We start from the raw sequence: 23504 nt of genomic DNA on the forward strand, positions 1-23504 counted from the left end.
GGATAAGAGGCAACCTTTACAGTCATAATGCTCCCGGGTCACAGAGGTGCTGGGCCTTAGGCCAGACCTCTGCCTGGGAAGTTTCCTCTGGGAACGGCTTCTGGTGGGTACTACGGGCCTTATTCCGGGCCATATGGCCTGTAGGACTTCACCACTGGGGGGAAGGCTGGGCCGGACAGAGTCATCACCTGTGGCACTGGCCCCATGGCTGAGGTGGAGTGGATACACAGACATCCAAAGACCGAGGACCTAAGGGTTGGGCTCATCAGCTGGGCAGGAACCTACCTCACCTTTGAAGCATTTAAAAGTACAGTCACAGCTACTGCAAAGAGTTTGTGCAGGAGACAGGTAACAAGGCGAACCTGGACTAGAACCAGTTTTCTGAGTGGCGTGTGTGTGTGTGTGTGTGTGTGTGTGTGTGTGTGTGTTGCATTCCCATCCTCATCACTGGCATAGTCTCTGCTGTTGTGCTGGCCTGGCTGCTTGCCTTCAAAGTTCCCCACACTCCATCCTAGCAGTGTGGTAGTGTCACAAAGCGGACAGGTGGGGAGTCCAGACTGGAAGGCAGGACCAGGCGTCCAAAAGAAGCTGGGCCGTAGTACAAGACCCATGTTTCTGATCTGGAGAAAGTAATGAACTGTTTTAAAGTGCTTGCTGACTTGGTCTCTGTTTTAGAGAGAAAACAGCAGCAAAGTCTTCTCCTTTACAACCAAATTCATCACAGTGGAACTGACAATTGTATCTCAACATCTATACCTACAGTCGGGATGCTCTCTTGCACTTCCCCTTTGGAGAAGTGGACCCTGCAGGGAGAGGTACCAGGTACTGTGCTATCCAGGGTGTGCAGAAAGAGTGAAAGAAATAGAACAAAGCGAAGCTTGTTTTCTTTTAGGTTTTGAAGGATGGGAGCAAGGGAAAGAGGAAGGTTTTGCTTCTCTGAGGTGGGAATCTAGGGTTTCTCATGGGTCCTGTGTGTGTGTATATATACATAAACATATCCATGAGGTCAGAGGACAACTTTCCAGAATCCATTCTCTCCTTCCACCTTGAGGTTATCTCTTGTTTTTGCCTGCACTGTGTGCTCTAGGTTATGTGGCCCATGAGCTTCCAGAAGATTCTCCTGTCTTTATCTCCCATCTTGCCATAGGAGTGCTAGGATTACAGACAATTGCCACTGTCTAGCTTTTTTTAAAAAAATTATTACATTTTCTTTATTCGTGTGTGTGTGTGTGTGTGTGTGTGTGTGTGTGTGTGTGTGTGTGTGTTCATGCACATAGCTATACCATGGCACACATGCAGAGGTCAGAGGACAACTTGCAGGGGTCAGTTCTCTCCTTCCACCAAGTGGGACCCAGGGATCAAACTCAGGCCATCAGGCTTGGCAACGAGCCCCTTTACCCACTGAACCAGCTCACCTGATTGCATCTAGCTTTTTAAATGTGGGTCCTGGAGACAGACCTCAGGCTGTCGGTTTTTGAGGCAAGTGCTTTTACACTGAGCCATCTCTCTGGCCCCCCACTGGATCTTAAGAAGTCCTGTAACCCTAGAGGTAGACAGCCCATAAGACCTTTTTGTTGTTGTTGTATTTTGTTTGTTTTGAGACAGGCTCCCGCTATGTATCCCTGGCTGATGTAGAACTGGCTATGCAGACCAGGCTGGCCTTGAACTCACCAAGCTCTGCCTGCCTCTACCTCCTGAGTGCTGGAATTAAAGGCATGCACCACTACCACCCCCAGCCTAGAAATCTTTTCAATTATGTTAACTGAGCAAGTAGAAATGTTCATAGCAAAGAGAAGCCAAGGCAGGTATGGAAGGCAGGGTAACTAGTCTTGTTGGAGGTGCTGATGGTGCCAAGGTTCTTGGTTTTCAGTTGTTGACTCGGTAGCACTCACTTCCCCTCCTCCCAACACCTCCAGACCTGGGAGCTCCTGGTGAGCAATGAACATGATGCGCAGGCCGTGGTTCGACTGAAGAACTTGCAGGGCCTCTACCTGCTGTGTGAAGCCGATGGTACTGTGTGCTATGGCAGGCCAAGGACCAGCCACCATGGGTGCTTCCTGCTCCGTTTCCACCGAAATGGCAAATGGACCCTCCAGTGCATTATCTCTGGTCGCTATCTGGAGTCCGATGGTGAGGATGTATTCTGCAACTCCAGGGTTCTCTCAGCTTACCATATGTGGACCCCTAGACCGGCCCTGCATATCCATGTGATCCTCTACAGCCCCACCTACCGCAGCTATGCCCGAGCAGACCACTCTGTGGGCCGAATCTGGGTAGACGCAGCAGTCCCCTGCCTAGAGGAATGTGGTTTCCTGTTGCATTTCCAAGATGGATGCTACCACCTGGAGACTTCTACACACCATTTCTTGTCTCATGTAGACCGGCTGGTCCCTCAACGCTCATCACAAACGGCTTTTTACATGCAAGTGCGGCCCAGAGGGCTTGTGGCACTGTGTGATGGAGAAGGAGGCACGCTGTATCCACAGGGCACACATCTACTCCTGGGCCTGGGCTCCAATCCTACGAGGGGGGAGGAGTGGTTCATCCTACAACATTTCCCAACCTGGGTCAGCCTGAGGTCAAGGACGCGGAGGTTCATCTCAGTCATGTATGGCAAGTACTGGGTCCAAAACCACCATCCCTGTGGGGCGGAGTCGGGGTGAGGGGTTGTGGAGGGGAGGCTAGGTACTAAAACGGAGAAACTGTTCAGGATGTGTTCTAGTTTTCTTCCTGTTTCTGTGATTAAAAGATACCGTGCTCAAAAGCAACTTGGGGAGGAAAAGGTTTTTGTTTTGTTTAACTTCCACCCGACAGGGCAGAATCCCGGAGAAACAGCGCTTCCTAGCTTGCTTTTTTTTTCTTCTGGAGCTGAGGACCGAACCCAGGGCCTTGCACTTGCAAGCGCTCTACCACTGAGCTAAATCCCCAACCCCCCCCCCCCCCAGCTTGCTTTCATGCCTGGCCCAGTTTGCTTTCTTATACCACCCAGGACTATTTATTTGCCCAGGGTTGGTAATGCCCACGGAGGGCTGGGCCCTGGGCCCTTCCACATCAATTATCAATCAAGAAAACGCTCCCAACAGACTTGTCTACAGGACAACCTGATGGAGGCAACCCTTCAATTAAGATTCCCCATTTCCAGATGACTCCAGCTTGTGTCAAGTCAACAAAATACTAGCTAGCACAGGACAAGCAAGACATTTGGAACCTAGTCATAAGAAAGATCCTGGGCCCCCAAGGAGACTTCTCAAGAGGCAGATAAAGATATGGCTTTAAGGAAAAGTTGCCTGGACTTCTCTGGATTAGTATGAGCTAGCGTAAGGTTGAGGAAGAAAAATACAGGGAACCCCATAACAAGCATGGAGAAGGGGCTGGGACTGAGCTAAAAAGCTGCTTCTGTGCACTTCCTCTCTAGATGCTGAGGTGTGTGCTGCCTCTGAGCGCTTGACCCCAATGTCCTTGTTCCAGTATGAATGTGACAATGAGAGTCTTACCTTACAACTTCGTTCAGCCAATGGCTACTACCTAGCCCAGGTGAGACTTTGGTTTTCAATGCAAGAAACTGTAAACACTGAGCTCTCCCTGTCTAGACATACTTTCTCCTTCCCCAGTGTGTATGGCCAGATAAGATTAGGTGAGCTGTAGAGGCCCTACCCAACAAACATTCATTTTCCTCCACTGGGCCCTCTTTCCTTCAAGAAAAAAATTACTATGGCATAATTTAAACAAATGTAAATGATATGATATATATGTAGTATATATTGTGTGTAAATATATGAATGATGCTGTATGAATAAACTGTCCTACTTTAAGTGTAAAATTCAACGTGCTTCAACAAATGTATATAACCATGCAACCATACCACAGGCATACCACAAGTTAGAGAATAGTTCGGCCACCATCGAATTCCTGACTCCTCTTCATGGTCCATTTTCCTCCATCCTTGATCTTCTCATACCACTGGTCTTTGCTTGTTCTGCCATTATATATCGGATGTGCCTGCTCTAGAATTTCATCTAAATGAACTCTTATGGTATATATGCTATACTTCTTTTGAAGAGCAGAATTTTACTAAGCTCCACCCATGTTGTTGCATGTATCAGTAGTTCCTCAACTGTGCAGTCTCTCATACTGTTCACAAGCATAAACATGATTTGTCTGTCCATTTGGTTGTTGTTAAATACTTGGTCTATTATGAATAAAATTGCCATGAACATTTGTGTAAGAAGTTTTTTGTAGACTTTTAATTTCGTATATCTTAGGTAAACACCTAGGAATGGAATTTCTGGGTCATATGGTAGATCTGTGTTAACCGCCTCAAGAAAGTGTTCAGCAGTTTTCAGCAGGGTGTGACGCTGCATGCCTGTAATCCCAGCACTTGGGGAGGCATAAGCAAGTAGATCAGGACAGGTAGATCAAAAGTTCAAATCCAGCCTTGGTTATATATTGTTTAAGGCCAAGCTAAACTACATAAAGAAAAGTAAGGACAGAAAATATCAGTTTTCCAAAGTGACTATACCTTTTATGTTTTTCCAGCAGGGTGGGTGGGTGGGTTCTAATGGTTGCCTGACCTTACCAGCCAGCCAGCACCTATATTGCCTATCTTTTTCATTGTAGCTACACTAGGGACTGTGTAACATCTTACTATGTTTCAGTTTGTGTTTATAGCATTTGTAAGTGGTTATCTAAGTATCTCTTCACATGTCTGTTTGCTAATTATATATCTTCTGTGCTAAGTGTCTTCAAATTTTTGCCCATTTGTGACTGGGCCTATAGTCTTGTACCTGAATTGTATAAGATCTTCATATGCTCTAAATTCAAGTCCTTTGCCAAAGCTATGTGCTGTACATGCTTTCTCCAACCTATGCCTGGCCTTTTCATTTTCTCTTTTATTTATTTATTTATTTTTGGTTTTTTGAGACATGGCCTCACTGTGTAGCCCTGGCTGTTCTAGAACTCACTATGCAGACCAGCCTGGCCTCAAACTCACAAAGATTCTCTTGCCTCTGCTGGGATTAAAGGGATGTGCCACCATACTCAGATGCCTTTGCATTTTTAAATAACATTTTTGAGAAGCATTTTTTTGTTTATAAATTCCAATTTGCCAAATATTTAGATGTTTAATCCTTTTCCATCCCAATAAATCACTGTTCAACCCCCAAGATGCAAAGTGTTTTTCTCATGTCCTCTGGATGGTTTATAATATAATTTTCACTTTAAACACTTAAAAAATTATTTTGGTGTCAGGGTTGAAGTTTGTTTCTCCTATTATGATATCCTGGCCCCATCGTTTTACACTTTTCACTGGGTTACACAGAAGACAGATGGAGGTGGGAGAGCTGAGGTCACAAAATTATTTTTGTGGAGATTTTTTTTTTTATTTTTGCTTTACAAAGAGATTTTTGAGGAGCTGGAGAGATGGCTCAGTGGTTAAGAGCACTGAGCTCTTAACTGCTCTTCCAGAGGACCTGGGTTCAGTTCCCAGCACCTACCTGGTGGCTCACAACCATCTGTAATTCCAGTTCCGGGGGATCTGACGCCATCTCTGGGCTCCGTGGGCACTAGGCAGGTGGTACATAGACATACAAGTAAAACATTCATCCAAATAAATAAATCTTAAAAAAGTATTTTTTTTAAAAAAGCGATTTTTGAAAGCATAAGGCATAGTCTAGACAATTACAGAGGCTGGGGAAGGGGAGGGTATGGGAATGGGGCCCGGTACTAAAACTGATGGGGAAAAGTCTGAGGTTGTTAACCTTACTCCTGGTTCCTGGTCCCCACATTTTCTCCAGAGGCGCCACAAGTCCATCATAGCTGATGGGCACCCCCTGGAGTCTGACACCTTCTTCCGCGTGCACTGGAATTGTGGCAAAATCATGTTGCAGTCCTCCAATGGGCGTTTCCTGAGCATCATTTCCAATGGCCTGCTGATGGCAAATGCCACCATCCCAGGTGAGCCGAGTCTCCTCCCAGGCTAGCCCAAGCCCGGGATGCTGTGAGAGGAAGCTTTCACATAGATTGTTGCATATGTACGGGGAGAGAAAGAGGATGAACATGGAGATCAGAAGACCTCAGGAGTCAGCTCTCTCTGTTTCCCCCTCTCATTGTGGGTCCCAGGGATGGAACTCGGTTTGTTAGGCTTCTGCGGCAAGCCCTTTCTTGAGTCATTTTTTTTTAAAGGTTTTGGAAGCAATGAGTTGACATCAGGTTTGAGTGTGTGTTATCTGTTCAGTTGCTGGAACAGACCCTCTTTGAGCTTCGGTTTTAAAGTTTGTGACAGACTTCTGTTGCTTCACAGGATTGCAGTGGGATTAAACAGATTAACACATCCCAAAGAAAGAATATTTAGATTTCTTGTGCTCTGTGCTCTGCTGAGTGCTCTGGCAAACATTTCACAAGCACCTAGTGTAAGACCTGGCACACAGCATGTGCTCAGTAAAGGTTAAAAGACAGACAGCATTCTGGGGCCAGAGTGATTAGCAGCTGGGTGAGCAAAATGCTTGCTATACCAGTGTGAAGACCTGAGTTGTGATCCCCAGCACCCACATGAAAAGCTGGGTGTGGTGTGGGTACCTATCACCTCGGCGCTGGAGAGGAGGGGACAGAGACTAAAGAATTGTTGAGGCTTGCTGCTGCCAACCTTTATGAAAAATGCTGAGTTATAGGTTCAGTCAGAAGCCCTAACTCAAGGGGAGGTAGGGAGGGATGGAGTGGAACACCTGACCCTCCTCTGGCCTCCGTGCACACACACACACACACACACACACCCCACAAACAAGCGTGTGGAAAAATACTGACATCATCCTTGGACACCCTTAGTGCTCCTTTCTTCCCTCTGGGAAAACACTTGAGAGAGCCAGCCTATCCAGATAACACCTTCCTGCTTCTTTCAGGTCCAAATGAGGAACTGGGGATTCGATTTGCCAATCGCCCCTTTCTCATCTTAAGAGGTCGATATGGGTATGTGGGCTCCTGCTCAGACCATGACCTGATGCAGTGCAATAGAGACCAACCTGACTGCATTCACCTACTGCCCTGCCGCCAGGGCATCTATCACTTTCAAGGTGAGTGATTCCTTCTCCCACCCGGAGACCCGTATCCAGCTCAGCCTTAGCCCCTGGCTGTACTTAGGGATCTGCCACTCCAGACACTGCTCCTCATAAAAACAGGGTTTCTGGCCGGGCGGTGGTGGTGCACGCCTTTAATCCCAGTACTCGGGAGGCAGAGGCAGGCGGATCTCTGTGAGTTCGAGGCCAGTGTGAGTTCCAGGAAAGGCGCAAAGCTACACAGAGAAACCCTGTCTCGAAAAACAAAAAACAAAAAAAAAACAGGGTTTCAGTTTGTTTCCATACTTCAAGGTTCCAGGGTGGGTTAGCAGAATAGGAATTGGTGAGGTTCCCAGTGGTTCTGCTGCATTTCTCTAGAAGGATCTACCATTGCAGGCAGGATATGATCCCCTGGGAGATGGAGAGGATAGCAGACTTCAGGGAACTCCCCTTGGAGGTTTCATGCTTAGAAAACTGCTTTCCAAATGGCCGACCAACCCTAGCTCTTCCCTCCCCAGCACAGGGTGGATCCTTCTGGTCAATAACATCTTTTGGCACCTTCCGCCCTTGGGGAAAATTCGCCCTCAACTTCTGTATAGAACTTCAGGGGAGCAACTTGCTCACGGTGCTGGCGCCCAATGGCTTCTACATCCGAGCCGACCGAAGTGGAACACTCTTGGCAGACAGCGGAGACATTACCAAAGAATGTATCTGGGAATTTTAGGTAAGGGAGAGTGGTGTCAGTCAGGGAAGCGGGAGACGAGGCACAAGAGGAGAATGGAGGTGGGTGGGGAGGTTGTGGTGCAAAGACCAAAATGCAGTAATGGGCTCGCTTCTGTCCAGGAGCTGACCAACTCCAGGCATTTATTCCAAACCTGCACCGTTCCTTGCACGCTTCTAAACCTGGTCTTGCTAGGGAGGGAAGAAAAGCATCACGCATCGTGTCTGGGCTTCTTACTGTTATGCCGCACTGACTTGTGGGTCTTCAAGCAGGCCTGGGTGCCCTGTCTCCTTTAAGATGCAGAATTTTACCCCATTTTGGGGGGGAAAAAACGGGTGACTTTGAGAATGTATGTAGACAGGGAGGGGCACTTACGTCCTTACCCCTTGGTTTATCTCCAGCCCCGATGCTTCCTGAAATGCCAGCCTCCTTTCTCTCCAAATTGACTTGATTTCAACCTCCCAGTCCCTCTAAATCAGCATGACTGATTCCTGTCCATAGTCCTCCCCTTCTTCTTTTTTTTTTTTTTTTTTTTTTTTTTTTTTTTTTTTTTTTTTTTAAAGATTTATTTATTTATTATGTATACAGTGTTCTGTCTGCACATATCCCTGCAGGCCAGAAGAGGGCACCAGATCTCATTACAGATGGTTGTGAGCCACCATATGGTTGCTGGGAATTGAACTCAGGACCTCTGGAAGAACAGTCAGTGCTCTCAACCGCTTAGCCATCTCTCCAGCCCAGTCCTCCCCTTCTAAGGCAACTTTCTTCTGCCATATCGTCCCTCCCAGCCTGATCCTACTGTCCTTCCAGACGGTCAGAGTCAAAGCCTCGGTACTGCCTCTCTGAACCCCCTTCTGGCCGCCTGTCTCAAACAGTGCACATTCTTGGGTGCTTCCCCGCCCCCGAAGTCCCTTGAGCACACTCTCTTACGATTACCACCACCAGTCTAGATACTGCTGTCATCGCTCCTCAGGAACAGTCCCTGTCCCCAAATTCAATCTCCTCCAGTCTCTTCTGCACTCAAAGGTTTTTGGTTTATTTTGGTTTTGGTTTTGGTTTGTTTTGGCTTTTTTTGTTGGTTTTTTTTTTTCGGGACAGGGTTTCTCTGTGTGTATGTAGCTCTAGCTGTCCTGGAACTCACTGTAGCCCAGGCTGGCCTCGAACTCACAGAGCTCCTCCTGCCTCTGCCTGCCAAGTGCTGGGATTAAAGGCGTGAGCCACCACTACCTGGCCTGCACATCAAGTTTATTTTAACAGGCTACCTCCATTTCACAATTCTGTTCAGAACTTCAGGAGACTTGTTGTTCTTCAGTCCACCCTTTCACAGGCCCCATTTTCCTGCCTTGGAAAGTCAAATGAACTTTACAGAAAGTATTTCCCGTTTGCTGTGTTCCTGCTATTATTGTTGTCATGTAGCCCAGGCTGGCCCTTGACTTACTCTGTAGTCAGGGATGGCTTTGAATTCAGGATCCTCCTGCTTCAACCTACCGAGTGCTGATTACAGGCAAGCTCTACCATGGCTGGTTTTCCGTGATGTCTGAGATGGAACCCACGGCTTCATGAATGCTAGGCAAGAATTCTTCTAGCTAGAACTGTGACCTTGGAGAAATTGCTTTCATATTTCAAGACCTCTGTTTCCTTGTATGTAAAGTGGAAGTAATCTACACCATAGGAATTATCAAGGCTAAAAACCAATCAGAAACTAACTATATAGACCCTCAGTATATTTCAGTTTTCTGCATATTCTCTACACAGCCACCTTACTGTGCACAAACTGAGAAAAAATAAAATGAAATCTCATTAGGCTTCAACTCTTTTGTATCTGTTTCATGAAGAGTTTGGTTTGACATAAATCTCTCAGGCTCTTCCCAAGCCCCATATTCTAATAGACAATGTGCTGTAGTGCATAAGAGCTCAGTCTCTAGACTCAAAGCCTGTCCCTTGAAGGTGAAGCAAGAATAAGGTTTTGACCTTGGAGGGCATTGTAAGCATTACATAAATAGTAAATGCCCTGTGAGAGCTGGCATCTACTACATTCTTATTCTATCTGAAGTCAGTAATTCAGGTCAACTTCTTAGTAAACAGGGGCTTGTGCTTAACATGCTGGGAGGCCCTGGGTTCAGTGCCAGCATTAAACAAGACAAGACAAATACACAAAAAGACAAGTTCTTAATATATGCTTTCCCGTTAACTACACAGCCTTTCTCTGAACTCTGATGGGGGTTTTATTTTTCCTATAAATGAACCTCACACTTATTTAATGTTTCTCCTCATCCAGAAAGGGATAGATCACTTTATCCCCTCTCCTCTCACAGAATTGCTGAAGGTCCATTTCCTCTTCCTTTTCCAGGTCAATGGGATGCCGCCTGCCAAACTCTAAATCTTCCAGGCCTCCAGGAACAGAACAGGAGACCCAGAGTCAAGATCCAAGAGAAGAATATGTGTTGTACAATTTTTCCTACCGAGTTTAGCGAAACACCTGTTTCAAGAGACAATACATCACAACAGGCCACCCCCAGATCCGTATGTGTGTCTGACTCAGGCACATAATGTGTGTCTGATTTGGGAGACATGGGATCTGGAATATCCCATTTTCTCTCATTGTAGAAAGTGCATGTACATATGAATGACATGATAATGGAAGGGGGACGATGAGGAATAAGGAGAGACCTAAATGGAGGGGGGAAAGGAACAAGGGAGGGTAAATGACAGGAAAGAATGACAGATGTTGCAGGTTTTCTCTCATATGTGGAATTTGGGTTTAAATATACACACCAGCCGGGCAGTGGTGGCACATGATTTTAATCCCAGCACTTGGGAGGCAGAGGCAGGTGATCTCTGTGAGTTTGAGGCCAGCCTGGTCTACAAAGTGAGTTCCAGGACAGCTAGGACTTTTACACAGAGAAACCCTGTCTCAAAACATACATATGTACATAAATAAATAAATAAATAAATAAATAAATAAATAAATAAATAAATATACATACACATACAGATGCATATATATGTCTATATTTGGAAACAGAAGGAGAAGGAACCATTGAAAAAGTGGAGAGATATGAGGAGGGGAGTGCAAGTGAAGGGGAGCAGGATAAATGTGTGTGTGTGTGTGTGTGTGTGTGTGTGTGTGTGTGTGTGTGTATAACTGTCAAAATAAAACACATTATTTAGCTGGACATGGTGATGTATACCTGTAGTCCAGTACTCAGGAGGCTAATAAAGTTCCAGGCCAATTTAGGCTACACAGTGGGAACCTGTAAAAACCATACGCACATCCACACACACTACAACACAAGCCACACAAGCATTATTTTGAATACTAGCTAAAAGTAAGAATAAAAAAGAAGGCCAGAAAAATGTCTTCTCATGATGCTGTAAGTTCTACCCAAGAGGAAGGAGCCTGATGGTTACCACACGCTCCCCATCCCCCAGCCCAAATTAATAAACTTTTCCCAGTGGCCCCCCTGAAAAACCAGCCTTGCCTTGAAAGGTTCCAAATGCAGATGTGACTTGTAAATGTCTTTTAGACTCTTCTCTGAGGAAGATGATTTCTCCTGCTCTCAGCATTCCTCAGTTGCCTGAAGTTCTTTGTCTAGAGTTGAGGCCCCAACGATTTCCCCTTCCTTGTTAGCATGTTTGTTGGTTATCCAATACCAAGTGGTCAGACACAAAATCATATAAATACAAGTAACACTATATGGGCTGAGTGGGATGTATGTATGTATGTACATATGGATGGATGGATGGATGGATGGATGGATGGATGGATGGATGGGATGGATGGATGTGTGTATGTAACAACAATTAAAAAGAGGCCATCATACCTGGAAATCATGTACAAAAAACCTAGCTAACCACCCTGGGCTATTGAAATTATAGATCTTGGAGGAGAACCTATAACCATTACTTTACTAAATCAGCATAATCCCTAACTACATTCTAAATATTCTTATGACCAAAAATAGTTATAACTCTCACTCCTAAGACTCAAGGATCATTAGGAGGAAGAAAGAGTCTAAGAGCCAGAGGAATGTGGAGTTGGCTGTGAGACTGTTAGAAATGTCAGAAGCTTTACTCATGAAGTCTCTTACCAACATGGCTGTCTAAACATGACCTGAAAAAGGATGACGCCAATGGATATGCTAACATGAATGGGAAAATCTCAGGAAGCCTCAACTGTAGGCAAAAAACTACAGGTAACTAAGGGCTGCTGAGAGCTGCAGAAATAGTCTTCTCTAGGGAAGAGCACACTAACTGGTTATCTAATACCAAATGATCTTCTATGAAAATATGTACATGAAAGTAACATTTTACAGACTCGGAGTAGGTTATATTTATGTATCTAGGAATACACACACACAAAACAAAATAATAATAAAAAAAAACCCAGCAATTAAAGATTAAAGAGGCCAGAAATTTGAAGAGCAAAGGAGGAGGTACTTGGGAGAGTTTAGAGATAGAAAGAGAAAGGGAAATGATGTAATTATATTAATTTCAAAAAATTATTTAAAATAAAAAATGTTGTACCCATTCTTGTGTTTACATAAAAGGTGCTATGAATTTGAGAGGGGACACATGGGAGAGGTTGGAGGGAGGAGAGTGTAGCTCGGCCCCCTTCAGTCCAGACCAGTCTCTCTCACCCGCTGTACCGAGGCCACTTGGTCCCAAGTAAACACAGAGGCTTGTATTGTTTACAAACCGTGTGGCCTATGGCAGGCTTCTTGCCAGCTATCTCTTAAAGCCTAACTCAATCCATAACTACTAATCTATGTATCACCACGTGTTCCGTGTCTTTACCTATGTCCCATTACATGTTGCTCCTTGGGCGGCTGGCTCACATCTCTCTAGATTCTGCCTTCCTTTTTCCTGTCTCTCCTTGGATTTCCCTCCTGCCTCTAAGCTGCTTTGCCATAGGCCAAAGCAGCTTATTTATTAACCAATGGGAACAACGTATGTTCACAGTGTACAGAAAGACATCCCCCAGCACTTCCCCTTTTCTATCTAATCAAAAAGTTTTAGCTTTAATATAGTAAAATTATATGTCATAGAACAGTTATCAAGCAAGAATTATAGTTATAATATCCAGTCTATTTGTATTTGGCAAAATTAAAGAAAATATTTTATCTATCCTGTATTTGTGAGTCTAAAGTTTCATATCTAATTTATTTTTATCATAACCAAGGAAAATTCTAACTATCTAGTCTTCAACTCCATCAAAGACCCCAGAAGGATATAATATTACCTAAGTAAACAGGAAGTGCATTGTAAGTAACTTCCAAAAATCTAGAATGACAGAGACAGCCAAACTTCCTCTGCAATGTTGAGGCATCCATCTTCAACTTATAGGCCTAGAGTTTCTCAGTTGTTTCTCCCTGTGTCCTACAGAATGTCTGGCAATCTCCTCTGCAAATCAGGAACCTGAAGGACCATCTCTCCTTGTTTTGGCAGAATTCAGTGCTCACCTTCCTATGGGTCCTGCATGTTCAGTTTTTAGAACATACTGTCAAGCAGTCCAGGCAAAAGCAGTTTCTTGCCAAAATGGCTAGCTTTTGCCATAAAGAAAGCAATCTTATGGGGTTTCTTCAATGCCCATCATCTTCTCTGAAGCAGATTGGTACTGCCAGGAGCAGACATGTCTCAATGTCCAGAAAAGTCTAAGTTCTTAAAACATATTCTGCCATATTCTGTATGTCTTTGAAGTGTTTGAAGATTACCTACCTAATTGAAATGTATCTATGTATACCTAGAAAACTTAACTAACATGACTATAAGTGTGATTATCATAGATGACTAATTATTAATCTGTATTTCTTAATTATACATTACAATTTTAAATGAGCTGCACAAACATAATACCTTAAATAAGAGTAGAAATATATATACAGTATAACAAAATTAACTTTAAATTTGTATCAATAAACTAAAATCCATAGCAAATGTAAAACATTTTAAACAAGCTGTTGCTCTTTAAAAGTAGATTCAATAATCTACCCTTTTATTCTATCATATCTATAATATCCCATTTTCTTCTTTAGAAAGAGATTGCATTTATAATCAACCCCCTTTAAATAAAAATAAACATTTATAAACAATATTTTGGGAATTTGGGCATAGCTTCTCATACTACTTCCTGCTGGTTGGGGGTGCTGGTAATTTTATGGGGAGCCTGAGAAAATTAAGAATTATAGTTAAATTTTGGCTGTCATAGTTTGTGAGGCTATATCGACCTTTCAGGTCAATATGGTCAATATGATCAAACCATATTAGCATGGAAGCAATCCATAGGTTCTCATCTTCTGTGGAAACACAAGCAGAACCTCTATTCCAAAGCAATGTATCCTCATATACAAATTTTGAAGTCAAGATACCTTTAAAATATATATACTGGTTTAACTTAGCAGCCTTTACAATCAAGTGTCTTTCTGCAGTTAAAAATCCCAAAGACAATATAATCCAGACTCTCTGTGTGATTTTCATCTTTATGTGGCTTATTTTTATACTACTTTTTACTGTCTCTTTAAAGACTTTATTTTTTAAATTATGTATTTCTTTATGTAACTATCCTCCTTTTCCTCTCTCTTCCAAGCCTATGTACATTTTAATACATAATATAAACAATTTAGAGACTTATTCCATCTGAATCTGTCTTTGTGTACCTATAATCCTTTTCTGATCAGTGTTTTAAACTGCAGCATGGCTAGGACTGAAGTGGTGGCTTTGGCTGCTGACTCTGCCCACTTCAGCTTCCCAATATGGTGGAGGTACCCAGAAGAGTCATGCTTACCCTGCCAACTCTGGAGTCCATGCTGCCACCAGGTGGCATGCAGCTGGCCCATAAACTTTTTTTTTTTTTTTTGATCTGTACTAGCAAAAGCTAAATCCACCTCTGTGTACCATGGCAGGAATCTACCATACTGTAGCTCAAGCCCACATGCTGCAGCTTGTCTGAGACACAACTAAGAACCTGTTTTTAAGCTCCATTTTAGAATCTTTTTCTAAAGCTTTCTCAGGTTCTGGGTGGAAATTCTTGCCCCACATTGGGTGCCAAATGTAGTCAGAAGTTTTCTCCAGTCCTGCCTGGTCCCACAGTCCTGCAGCCACTTATAAAATAATCACTCAGAGGTTTAATATTATTTACAAACTGTATGGTCTATGGCAGGTCTTTTGCTAGCTAGCTCTTATATCTTAAATTAACCCATTTCTATTAATCTATGTTTTGCCTCATGTTCTGTGGCTTACCAGTCTGCTAGCATGTTGGTTCTTGGGTGAAAGACTGGTGTCTCTCCAGCCTCCACTTTTCTCTTTCCTGTCTGTCTCCTTTTCTGCGTGCCTCTAAGCTGCCTTGCCATAGGCCAAAGCTCTCTCTTGGCTGAGGATTTCCCAGCGGTAAGAACATGACTGGCTTCTTTCTGCTTCTCTGATCTCTCAGTTTTCACCCCAATATCTGGCTCCAGGTTTTTTATTAATAAGACTGTTTAGCAATTCGTCTTACAAGAAAGGGTAGAAATAATGTAGTCATATTACAATTTCAAAAAAAAAAGAATATTATAAAAAGTACCTTTAGGTTTAGAACAAGAACAAAAGAGTGTCCACCTTATGAACATGGGTACTGGTGTTAACATCTCTGTCCATACAGCCCTCCCTTTCACCTCCCTGGCTGTTCACCAAGCCTCCTTGAACTATCATTAGCTTTGATGCAGTGAAGGAAGGAGCAGAGTAATTCCCTCACCACTTCTCACCTCTACAGGGAGCTGGAGTACTTAGTCTAAGGGCCCATAACTCATTGCAGCAGAGGTCAGCCTCTAACTCAAATGTGACTGATGTCTACTGTTCTTCCATTAAAGCAGGACTTCCAGATGTATGCCTGTCTTGCACTGTCTTCATTACTTTGTCTAACATTTTATTTTATTTTTTTTTTTAAGATTTATTTACTTATTATGTATACAGCATGTATGACTGCAGTCCAGAAGAGGGCACCAGATCTCATTACAGATGGTTGTGAGCCACCATGTGGTTGCTGGGAATTGAACTCAGGACCTCTGGAAGAGCAGTCAGTGCTCTTAACCTCTGAGCCATCTCTCCAGCCCCATTGTCTAACATTTTAATTCACATAGATTTTTTTTTTTTTAATTTTCCAGAGCTGAGGATCAAACCCAGGGCCTTGTGCTTGCTAGGCAAGCGCTCTACCACTGAGCTAAATCCCCAACCCCTCACATAGATTCTTAAACACATTCGTTTAAAAAGGAATATTTTTATCACTATCATAAAGTAAAACCCAAATCACTTGCCGTAAATACAAAGTGACTACAAAAATAAGCACAATGAAAAAACAAAACAATGCTGTGGAATCCTAGTTAAGATTTCCCCTCCCAGACCAAGCTGAGCGCTAGTCTTTCCTTTTGTTAAGGTTAGCAACTGTTTAAAGAGGCAATGAATGGACCCACGTGGTACTTTCTCCTGATACAATCAGGATTGAAAGTGTTTAAAAAGCTATTATTTAGCATAGCAAGCTGCCTCCTAAAACCAGCATCCACGTCCCCAACTTTGGGCAAATTGCCCCACATGACAATAAATGCTTACTCTTAAAGTCCTCTGATGAGAAAAGCTAAAATAAAAACATGAACGATCCTCAATTTGGAGAGAGGAAATGGCCTTAGGTTTCGGTATTTCTTCTCAAGATTCCTGAAAGAATTAATTTTTTTTTAATTCAATGTTAAATAGAAAGTGCTAGAGAGTAGGAGGCCACTTTTCCAAGATGGCATTAAACACTGACACCAGGAAGAGAGTGGACCTGCAGCCCCAGCAACGTGAAAGGATGAAGCAGGAGAATTACTTGAGCTCAAGAGTTGGAGGCTGTCCTGGGCATTGAGACTCTGCTGCAAAACAGGGCTTATCTAAAGAGATAAGACACCTTGCAGGTCATTTAATACAAAAGCTTCCTCAGCATTCTGTAGACACATACACACACACACAAAACTGAGCGAATGCGTGTGCATGGGTGTACACAGTCATGTGCAGACATGAGCATGCACACAATCTGATGTCCAGTCCCCACAAGTGACCCTTCATCCTTTGCTCATTCGTGGGCCTCAGCTGAAATAAGACAGCTCCCACGGTCGCTGACGTCAGGCTTGTCACTGAAGCGAGTGGCTGTTCTCCAACTGGGCCGCGCATTGTCTTCTCATAGCCTTGCCTGCTTTCCTGGGCCGCCCTATCAAGCAGATCTCCATCTCAAAAGCGGAGGAGTCAGGGGAGGGGCAGGCTGTGTCGCATTAGTCATCAAATGGCATCCAGGGCTGTTGGTGGAAATGCGCCATAATCTGTTCTGACCCACATGTGGTATTGGAAACGTGGCTGGTTCAGTGGTGGCTAACTGTTCATTTTAACGTGAATTACATATAAATAGATGTGTGGTTGCTCACTAGTTCCTGAACCGCCAGCTTTGGAGGATTTGCTAATAAGACTAGTTGAAAGACAAGCTCTAAATTAGTGCCTACTCCAGGGGGGACAAGCATGCTCCCACCCTGACCCCTGTCGCCACCACGTTACCCACCCTCTGCCTCTCAGAAGAGGAAGGATTTGTTGGGAATTTGCAGCATATACCTATAATTCTAGTACTTGGAAGGTTGAAGCAAGCAGGAGGATCATGAATTCAAAGCCAGGCTGGAATTACAAGGGAAGAGAGAGAGGGGGAGAAAGGAAAAAGAGAAAAAATTTAGAAACACAAGCCAATCTTCCTTTCCCAACATCCCCATACTCAACTTCTTTTCTCTAGCTTCTTCCCTCTTCCCACATCCCAAGACTTCCTAGGAGAAGCCTGCAGCTTTTTTTGCAGACAGACTTGAGAAGATCTGGGACTCGTGTGCCCCTGGAGCTTGTATAAACATGAGAGCAGAATCTCAAAATGTCATTTCCATTCTGCTGCTCCATCAAAAATACACACACAATTAGGAAATTGATGTTTACTTGTTTAGACCAAAGAGCTATGGTAAATTGTCTTGGCAGGTGTGGTGACACACACCTTTAATCCCAGTAGTTGGGAGGCAGAGGCAGGCAGATCTCTATGAGTTTGAGGCTAGCCTGGTCTACATAGTGAGTTCCAGATTGCTAGAACTACACAGTGAGACCCTGAATCAAACAAACAAACAAACAAAAACAAATAAATAAGAGAACGATAGTAAATTTTCTTAAGTGTGGCTATTATGGTTAGTTATGTAAGTAACATCTCATTTACATGTTTTCTTCAAACCTGCACTGAGGACTTAAGAGTGAAATGCTATGATATAATATGTGTGCATGTATAACCCCAATGTCTAAATAGATCAATAGGTACATATATATATCTACATACATGGGATTGATAGACTCATTGCTATATAGATAAATATAACTCAATGCAATGTATGTATATATAAATTAGGAGATAGATGATAGGTGATAGACAGACAGACAGACAGACAGACAGACAGATAGATAGATAGAGGCACATTGGTGTTTGTGAAAAAAGAATAATAGCAAGAACTATTGCTAACTTTAAAAAAGTTTTATTACTGCCAAATGGAGGTCTCTTATAGCCAGTGTGAGTAATAGGTTGATGCTGGTTCTCCTGGCCCTCCAATCAGATGATACACAGGAGGGCTGGTGAGGCAGGGCCAGGCAAATTCCATACATGAAGAAGAAGCCACAGGAAGGAGGGTGTGGCAGTCTGTGTGGGGGAAATAATAGTGTTAGATCCTACCTGTCTCTGGGTCTCTTGCCTTAGCCCGAGTCTTGCAACAATGGAGCACCAGACAGGTCAGGGCTGAAGTGTCACCAAGACTAGTGACAGGGCCAGTGGTAGGAAGAGCAAAGGTGGCGATGGGGTAACACCATGCAAGACTCTGTGGAGCTTGGGCTTTTCCCCCACATTAATGTACTCACTATGGGTGTGTATGTGTGCATTCAAATGCATGCCTGTATGTGTACAAGCAGGGGAACTTGGGCTTTCGGCATACACACATTCATTTATCTACCATTTATGTGTTCAAATGCCGCATGTACACAGCATGTGCAAAGCACACATGTGGAGGCCAGAGGACACTTATGGGAGTCGATTATCTCCTACCATGTGAGTTTCTGGGATCAGACTCCAGTCATCAGACTCAGTAGCAAGTGTTTTTACTTGCTGAGCTATCTCACTGGCACCCGAGTTGGGCTTCTCAGTCCTACAAGCCTCTCACAGTCACTGAAGAGGAGGGCTGAGATATACTTACCTAAGGGTATAGATATTCAAATCTCAATACCACTTCCTTTGCCTTCTGTAGGTGTCAGAGCTACTATGGACTCCCCAGCTTTAAGAGCCACACAAGGAATGAAGGAAGCTGTTTTGAGAGATTCCTTTGGTATCCTCAACTGGAGAACCACACCCTCCCCCAGAAAAGGTGAAGAATACCCACAACACTCCTCCCCACACCCTCCAGGATCTGCACTGGACTCTGGGCACACATGCCCTGTTCTCAATTCTTACCCCAGCAGGACTGGAGACAGGCTTGGGATGGGGTGTCGCTGGCACGCCTGTCTGGTGCCGTTCCCCAGCACAACTGACAGAAGGAAGGACTCAATGGTTCCAGCACAGGCAGGGTTGCTGAGGGCACACTGCCAGAGGACTGCTAGAGAAAGCAAAGTTGAAGGTCTTCTCAACTGCTAGTGAGTCTTCCTACTCAGAAAGCCTGGGGACCAAGACTAAATGACCCTCAAGACACCTGCACCCCCCCAGGCTGTGTCCTACACTCCAGAGGATGCCATTCATGTGGGAGACCAGGGGATAGCACTGTGTAGAAATCCACTGTGAAAGCCTTGGCTACCCATGGATTTTACCCATGCCTTCACCAGAAATAGGAAAGGCCGTGAGATCTTCAGTCTTCCCAGTTCATAAACACCCCTCTCCTCTCAAGTACCTGAGCAGAGGTGATCACTGGGGGAACTCTTGGTACCATCAGATCCTGAGAAGCACCTACAAGATGAGGGTGGATCCACTCAGAGGGAGAAATAGGCATGGGGACCTGGGGTGTGGTAAAAGACAAAGGTTCCAGGAAAGGTAGCATCTTCTTACAGAGTTTGGAAGAGACAGATGTCACAAACTAGGCTGTCTTCTTCCCAAAACAGGCCTTAGGAAACTAGAAATAATAAAGTTCAAAGGATGATTCTTAAGAATCATCCTTAAGAACAGGGTCTATGTATGCCCAGGATCTAGTACAGAGCCAGGCACATAAGGGTTACTAGGTAAATGTGGGATGGATACATGGATGGATGGATGGATGGATGGATGGATGGATGGATGGATGGATGGATGGATGGATGGGTGGGTGGATGGATGGATGGATGGATGGATGGATGGATGGATGGGTGGGTGGATGGATGGATGGATGGATGGGTGGGTGGGTGGATGGGTGGGTGGGTGGGTGGATGGATGGATGGATGGGTAGATGGGTGGATGGGTGGATGGATGGGTGGGTGGATGGATGGATGGATGGATGGATAGATGGATGGGTGGGTGGATGGATGCATGGGTAGATGGATGAGTGGATGGATGGATGGATGGATGGATGGATGGATGGATGGATGGATGGGTGGATGGATGGGTGGGTGGATGGATGGATGGGTGGGTGGGTGGTTGGGTGGGTGGATGGATGGGTGGGTGGGTGGATGGATGGGTGGGTGGGTGGGTGGGTGGATATGCACAGAAATCACCTGGCAGCTGTGTTTCCCACTTCAGCTTCTCTTGCCTGCGCCATTTGGCTCTTCTGTTGGAAAACCAGACCTGAGAGAGAGCAGGGACAGTATCACTGGCAGTGTTTTCAGCCACCTGGTACCAGCTGCTCTCACCATGTGTCCCAGGCTTGGACTCAGAAAGTAGAGCCTTCCTCCACCCTGACACCCTCTCTCCCTGCTCTGGCCTTTGCTCTCTGTCTCCTTCCTTACTTGAAGGCTTGAGTGGGGGAAAGAGGAGGGCAGTCAACAGAAAAGCAGGGACAATTTCATCTCTCTCTTTTTTTAAACAAGTTTTTTCTTTTCATCCTCTTGCTGTCATCTCTACCTTAGCAGACCCAAAGCCCTGGCCAGTACATCCTTCTCCTTTACGGTTTCCTCACACTGTGTTACAGAGCTCACTCACCCTCACTGTGTCCTCAGGCAGAGAGGTGGCAGCAGCCAGCTTCCCACGGGCCACTGAATCCGGATACTGCCCACGCTGGAACTCTGTAGAGACAGAGGTTCCCACAGCAAGGGTAAGGGAGCGAGCAAGGCATGGTCTTTTGTCAATCCCCACTCCCCACCTCTTAAAACCCTAAACAACCCTCCTTCCCACGGTCAAGTCACCCACAACCTGGACCCTTCAGCATTTGCCCACAAGTCTCAAGGCTGTAGCCCTGTTGCCATACCAAGGACCTTCTGCTCCACTCTCTACCCCAGCCCAGCACCTTTCTCCAGGGCCTCAGCTTGGCCTGGGGAGAAGATAGTCCGATTCCTGTGGCTGATCCCTGGATGGGGACCTCGGGGAGCCTCACAGCTACTGTGGGGACCAGGAAGAGCTGGAGCCAAAACAGCTGCAAAGGAGGACGATGTCTTGTGGCATTTGTGATGTTGACTTTTCTGTTACATGGGGGTCTCTCACTAGACAACAGCACAGGCATAGAGGCAGAGCGTGGCTAGAGGAGAACACAGCTCCTTGGCAGTGGCTATACAATGTGCTCAGTATCTTGGTGCTACTTAGGGAAAACAGTTGTTCCATTCTTGATTGACCCCCTAGAATATGGACGACGTTCTAAGACGCTAAACAGGAAGCAGAGGAAGGGTGTGAAAGGCCCAGTCTAGCCTTGCCCTTAGCAGTTGGTGTCAATCCAGGAGTTAAGGGATTTAGGTTCTTTTCCAAGACATGCCAACAACTGGCTGATGCCCGAGCAAGTAACTTCATTTTCCTGAACTTCCATATTCTACCAGGAGAGAATAAAGCCATCTTCTAGTCCCTCTTTAAGGGAGTGTTGGGAGGGTGATTGAAAAAAGAGTGAGAATTCCTCAGGATGGGCAGAAGGAAGAGCTATAAAATGCTAAGTATTTGGCTCTGGTTATCTCCGCTGGCAACTCTAATACCCACCTGGTAGTCTGAGTTGTGTCCAGTGCAACTTCTGGTCTTCCTGTAGTGCCCGAAGGACTCGGTTGATAGAGGACACCTGCGGGTAATTGGGTTCACATTGGGAAAATGGTGTGTATACCCAGGATTGCATCCTGAAGATTCTTTGCCCTCTACTCACCATTCCGAAGGCTAGCTTCCCCTTTCTCTCCCCATACTTCCTCCTCAGTTCCCTGACCATCACCACTTTTCAGAAGAGAAATTTATGAGATACCAAAATTGTCAAGAAAAAGGGATCTTCTCCCCAGTCTACTGGCAAGCCCCAGAGTAGGGAGAGGGCACTTACACTGGGAGCCTTGTCCTGGGTGCAAAGCCCTTCAGCACAAAGCTGGTGTTGGATCTCCCAGGCAAAGAGCGCTGGACACTCGTCCTTGAGCTGAGCGATTCGAGCTACCACAGCTGGTGTGGCCAGACGTGGCTTGCTTCCCCCAATACCTTTGGGTTCCAAGACACCCGTGCGGTAGTAACGTCCTAGGATCTTGCTCACGCAGCCATTAGATACCTGAGTCAGGTGAGAAGCAAAAACTGGACACAGAAAACATGATAGGTAGAAGGAAGCTGAACATTCCTGGGACAGAAGGAAGCTACAAGGCAAAGCTACATGGCTTACTGAACCAAGCCATGGAGTTGAGAGGCTAAGCTTGTCTTTGAGCACCTAAAACTCCCCTTCCCAACCTCCAAGAGGGTCTTCTAGGAGGAGATCCTTGGGGTTCAGCTCCAAACTGCTGCCTTAAGAGAGATCCTTGGTGCCTGGATTTTTGTCTCCACCGGATAAAGGGTTTAGCATTACCTTAAGGCTCCGTGAGATGTCACAGGGTCGCATCCCACTCATTGCTAGCTGCACAATCTGCTGCCGAGTGTCCAGAGGAAGAGGCCGGCCATTCACAAAGAGTCCCCCCAGCTGATTCACACTGCTGATTCCTGAGTATTAGAGATAAGCTTCAGCACACTGCATTCATCCTGGTCCTCACCCACCCTTGCAGAAGGTCATGGGTTTTCCATCCTGGTCTGCTACCATATAATATGTCTTTCTCTGAGACTGTGCCCACATTTCCCCAGGGTCCTCAAAACAAGCCACTTTCTTTAGGAGCTGGTTATGTCCTAATCCAAAGGAAGCAGAGTTAAGCAGGGAGGGAGCAACTGGAGAAAACTATGCCCAGAGCATTGGCTAAGGACAAATGAAATTGTGTTGTTGGGAGTCAAGATCTGGGGGCAGTACTGTATCTCTGAACCCTTCTATATTCTTCCAACTTCTCCCAGACCTCTCACCGTCCTGCTGCATGCTTCACACTGGTCCTCCTCACAGAAAGACAGGAAGCCAACGGGCAGGCTGAAAGGGGGAGCTTCTAGAAGTTTCCCTCCTGATCTGGTTCTGCAACAATATTGGGTTATTTAAGTGTGGTCTCTTGAAATGGTCAAGGGATGGAATGTTTGTGACAGGGTCAGCAGGCTGGCTAACACTAAAATATTAAAATTGTTAGGTTCTTATGTGATGAACATCACAGGGTCAGCTGAGGGCTGGATCTTTCCTAGTAAGGAGGCTGGGGGTGAGTAGGACCAACTTCCCACG

At 45.1% G+C, this 23504-nt stretch overlaps 2 protein-coding genes across 4 annotated transcripts; one reads left to right on the forward strand and one right to left on the reverse strand.

Annotated features, from left to right (window-relative positions):
* Positions 1–51: 51 nt before the first annotated feature.
* Fscn3 (fascin actin-bundling protein 3) lies at positions 52–19699 on the forward strand. Of its 3 annotated transcripts, XM_059257454.1 has the most exons (9): positions 52–348; positions 1917–2130; positions 2380–2613; positions 3416–3534; positions 5793–5952; positions 6894–7064; positions 7570–7770; positions 10118–10290; positions 19071–19699. In XM_059257454.1, the coding sequence occupies exons 1-9, from the start codon at positions 205–207 to the stop codon at positions 19101–19103; spliced, it is 1449 nt and encodes a 482-aa protein (XP_059113437.1). In that variant the 5' UTR covers positions 52–204; the 3' UTR covers positions 19104–19699. The 3 variants fall into 3 exon arrangements, with proteins under 3 accessions (XP_059113437.1, XP_059113435.1, XP_059113436.1); XM_059257452.1 differs by having other exon boundaries at positions 53–348; positions 1917–2613; XM_059257453.1 differs by lacking the exon at positions 19071–19699 and having other exon boundaries at positions 57–348; positions 1917–2613; positions 7565–7770; positions 10118–10287.
* Positions 19700–20893: 1194 nt separating this feature from the next.
* On the reverse strand, positions 20894–23216 carry Pax4 (paired box 4). Its single transcript, XM_059257456.1, has 5 exons — positions 23204–23216; positions 22725–22855; positions 22221–22436; positions 21899–21974; positions 20894–21003 (listed from the first exon to the last, which is right to left on the reverse strand). Exons 1-5 carry the CDS (start codon positions 23214–23216, stop codon positions 20894–20896), a joined length of 546 nt encoding a protein of 181 aa, XP_059113439.1.
* Between the last annotated feature and the right edge of the window lie 288 nt (positions 23217–23504).

Source organism: Peromyscus eremicus, chromosome 3, assembly GCF_949786415.1.
Source record: "Peromyscus eremicus chromosome 3, PerEre_H2_v1, whole genome shotgun sequence".
NCBI classification, from domain to species: Eukaryota; Metazoa; Chordata; class Mammalia; order Rodentia; family Cricetidae; genus Peromyscus; species Peromyscus eremicus.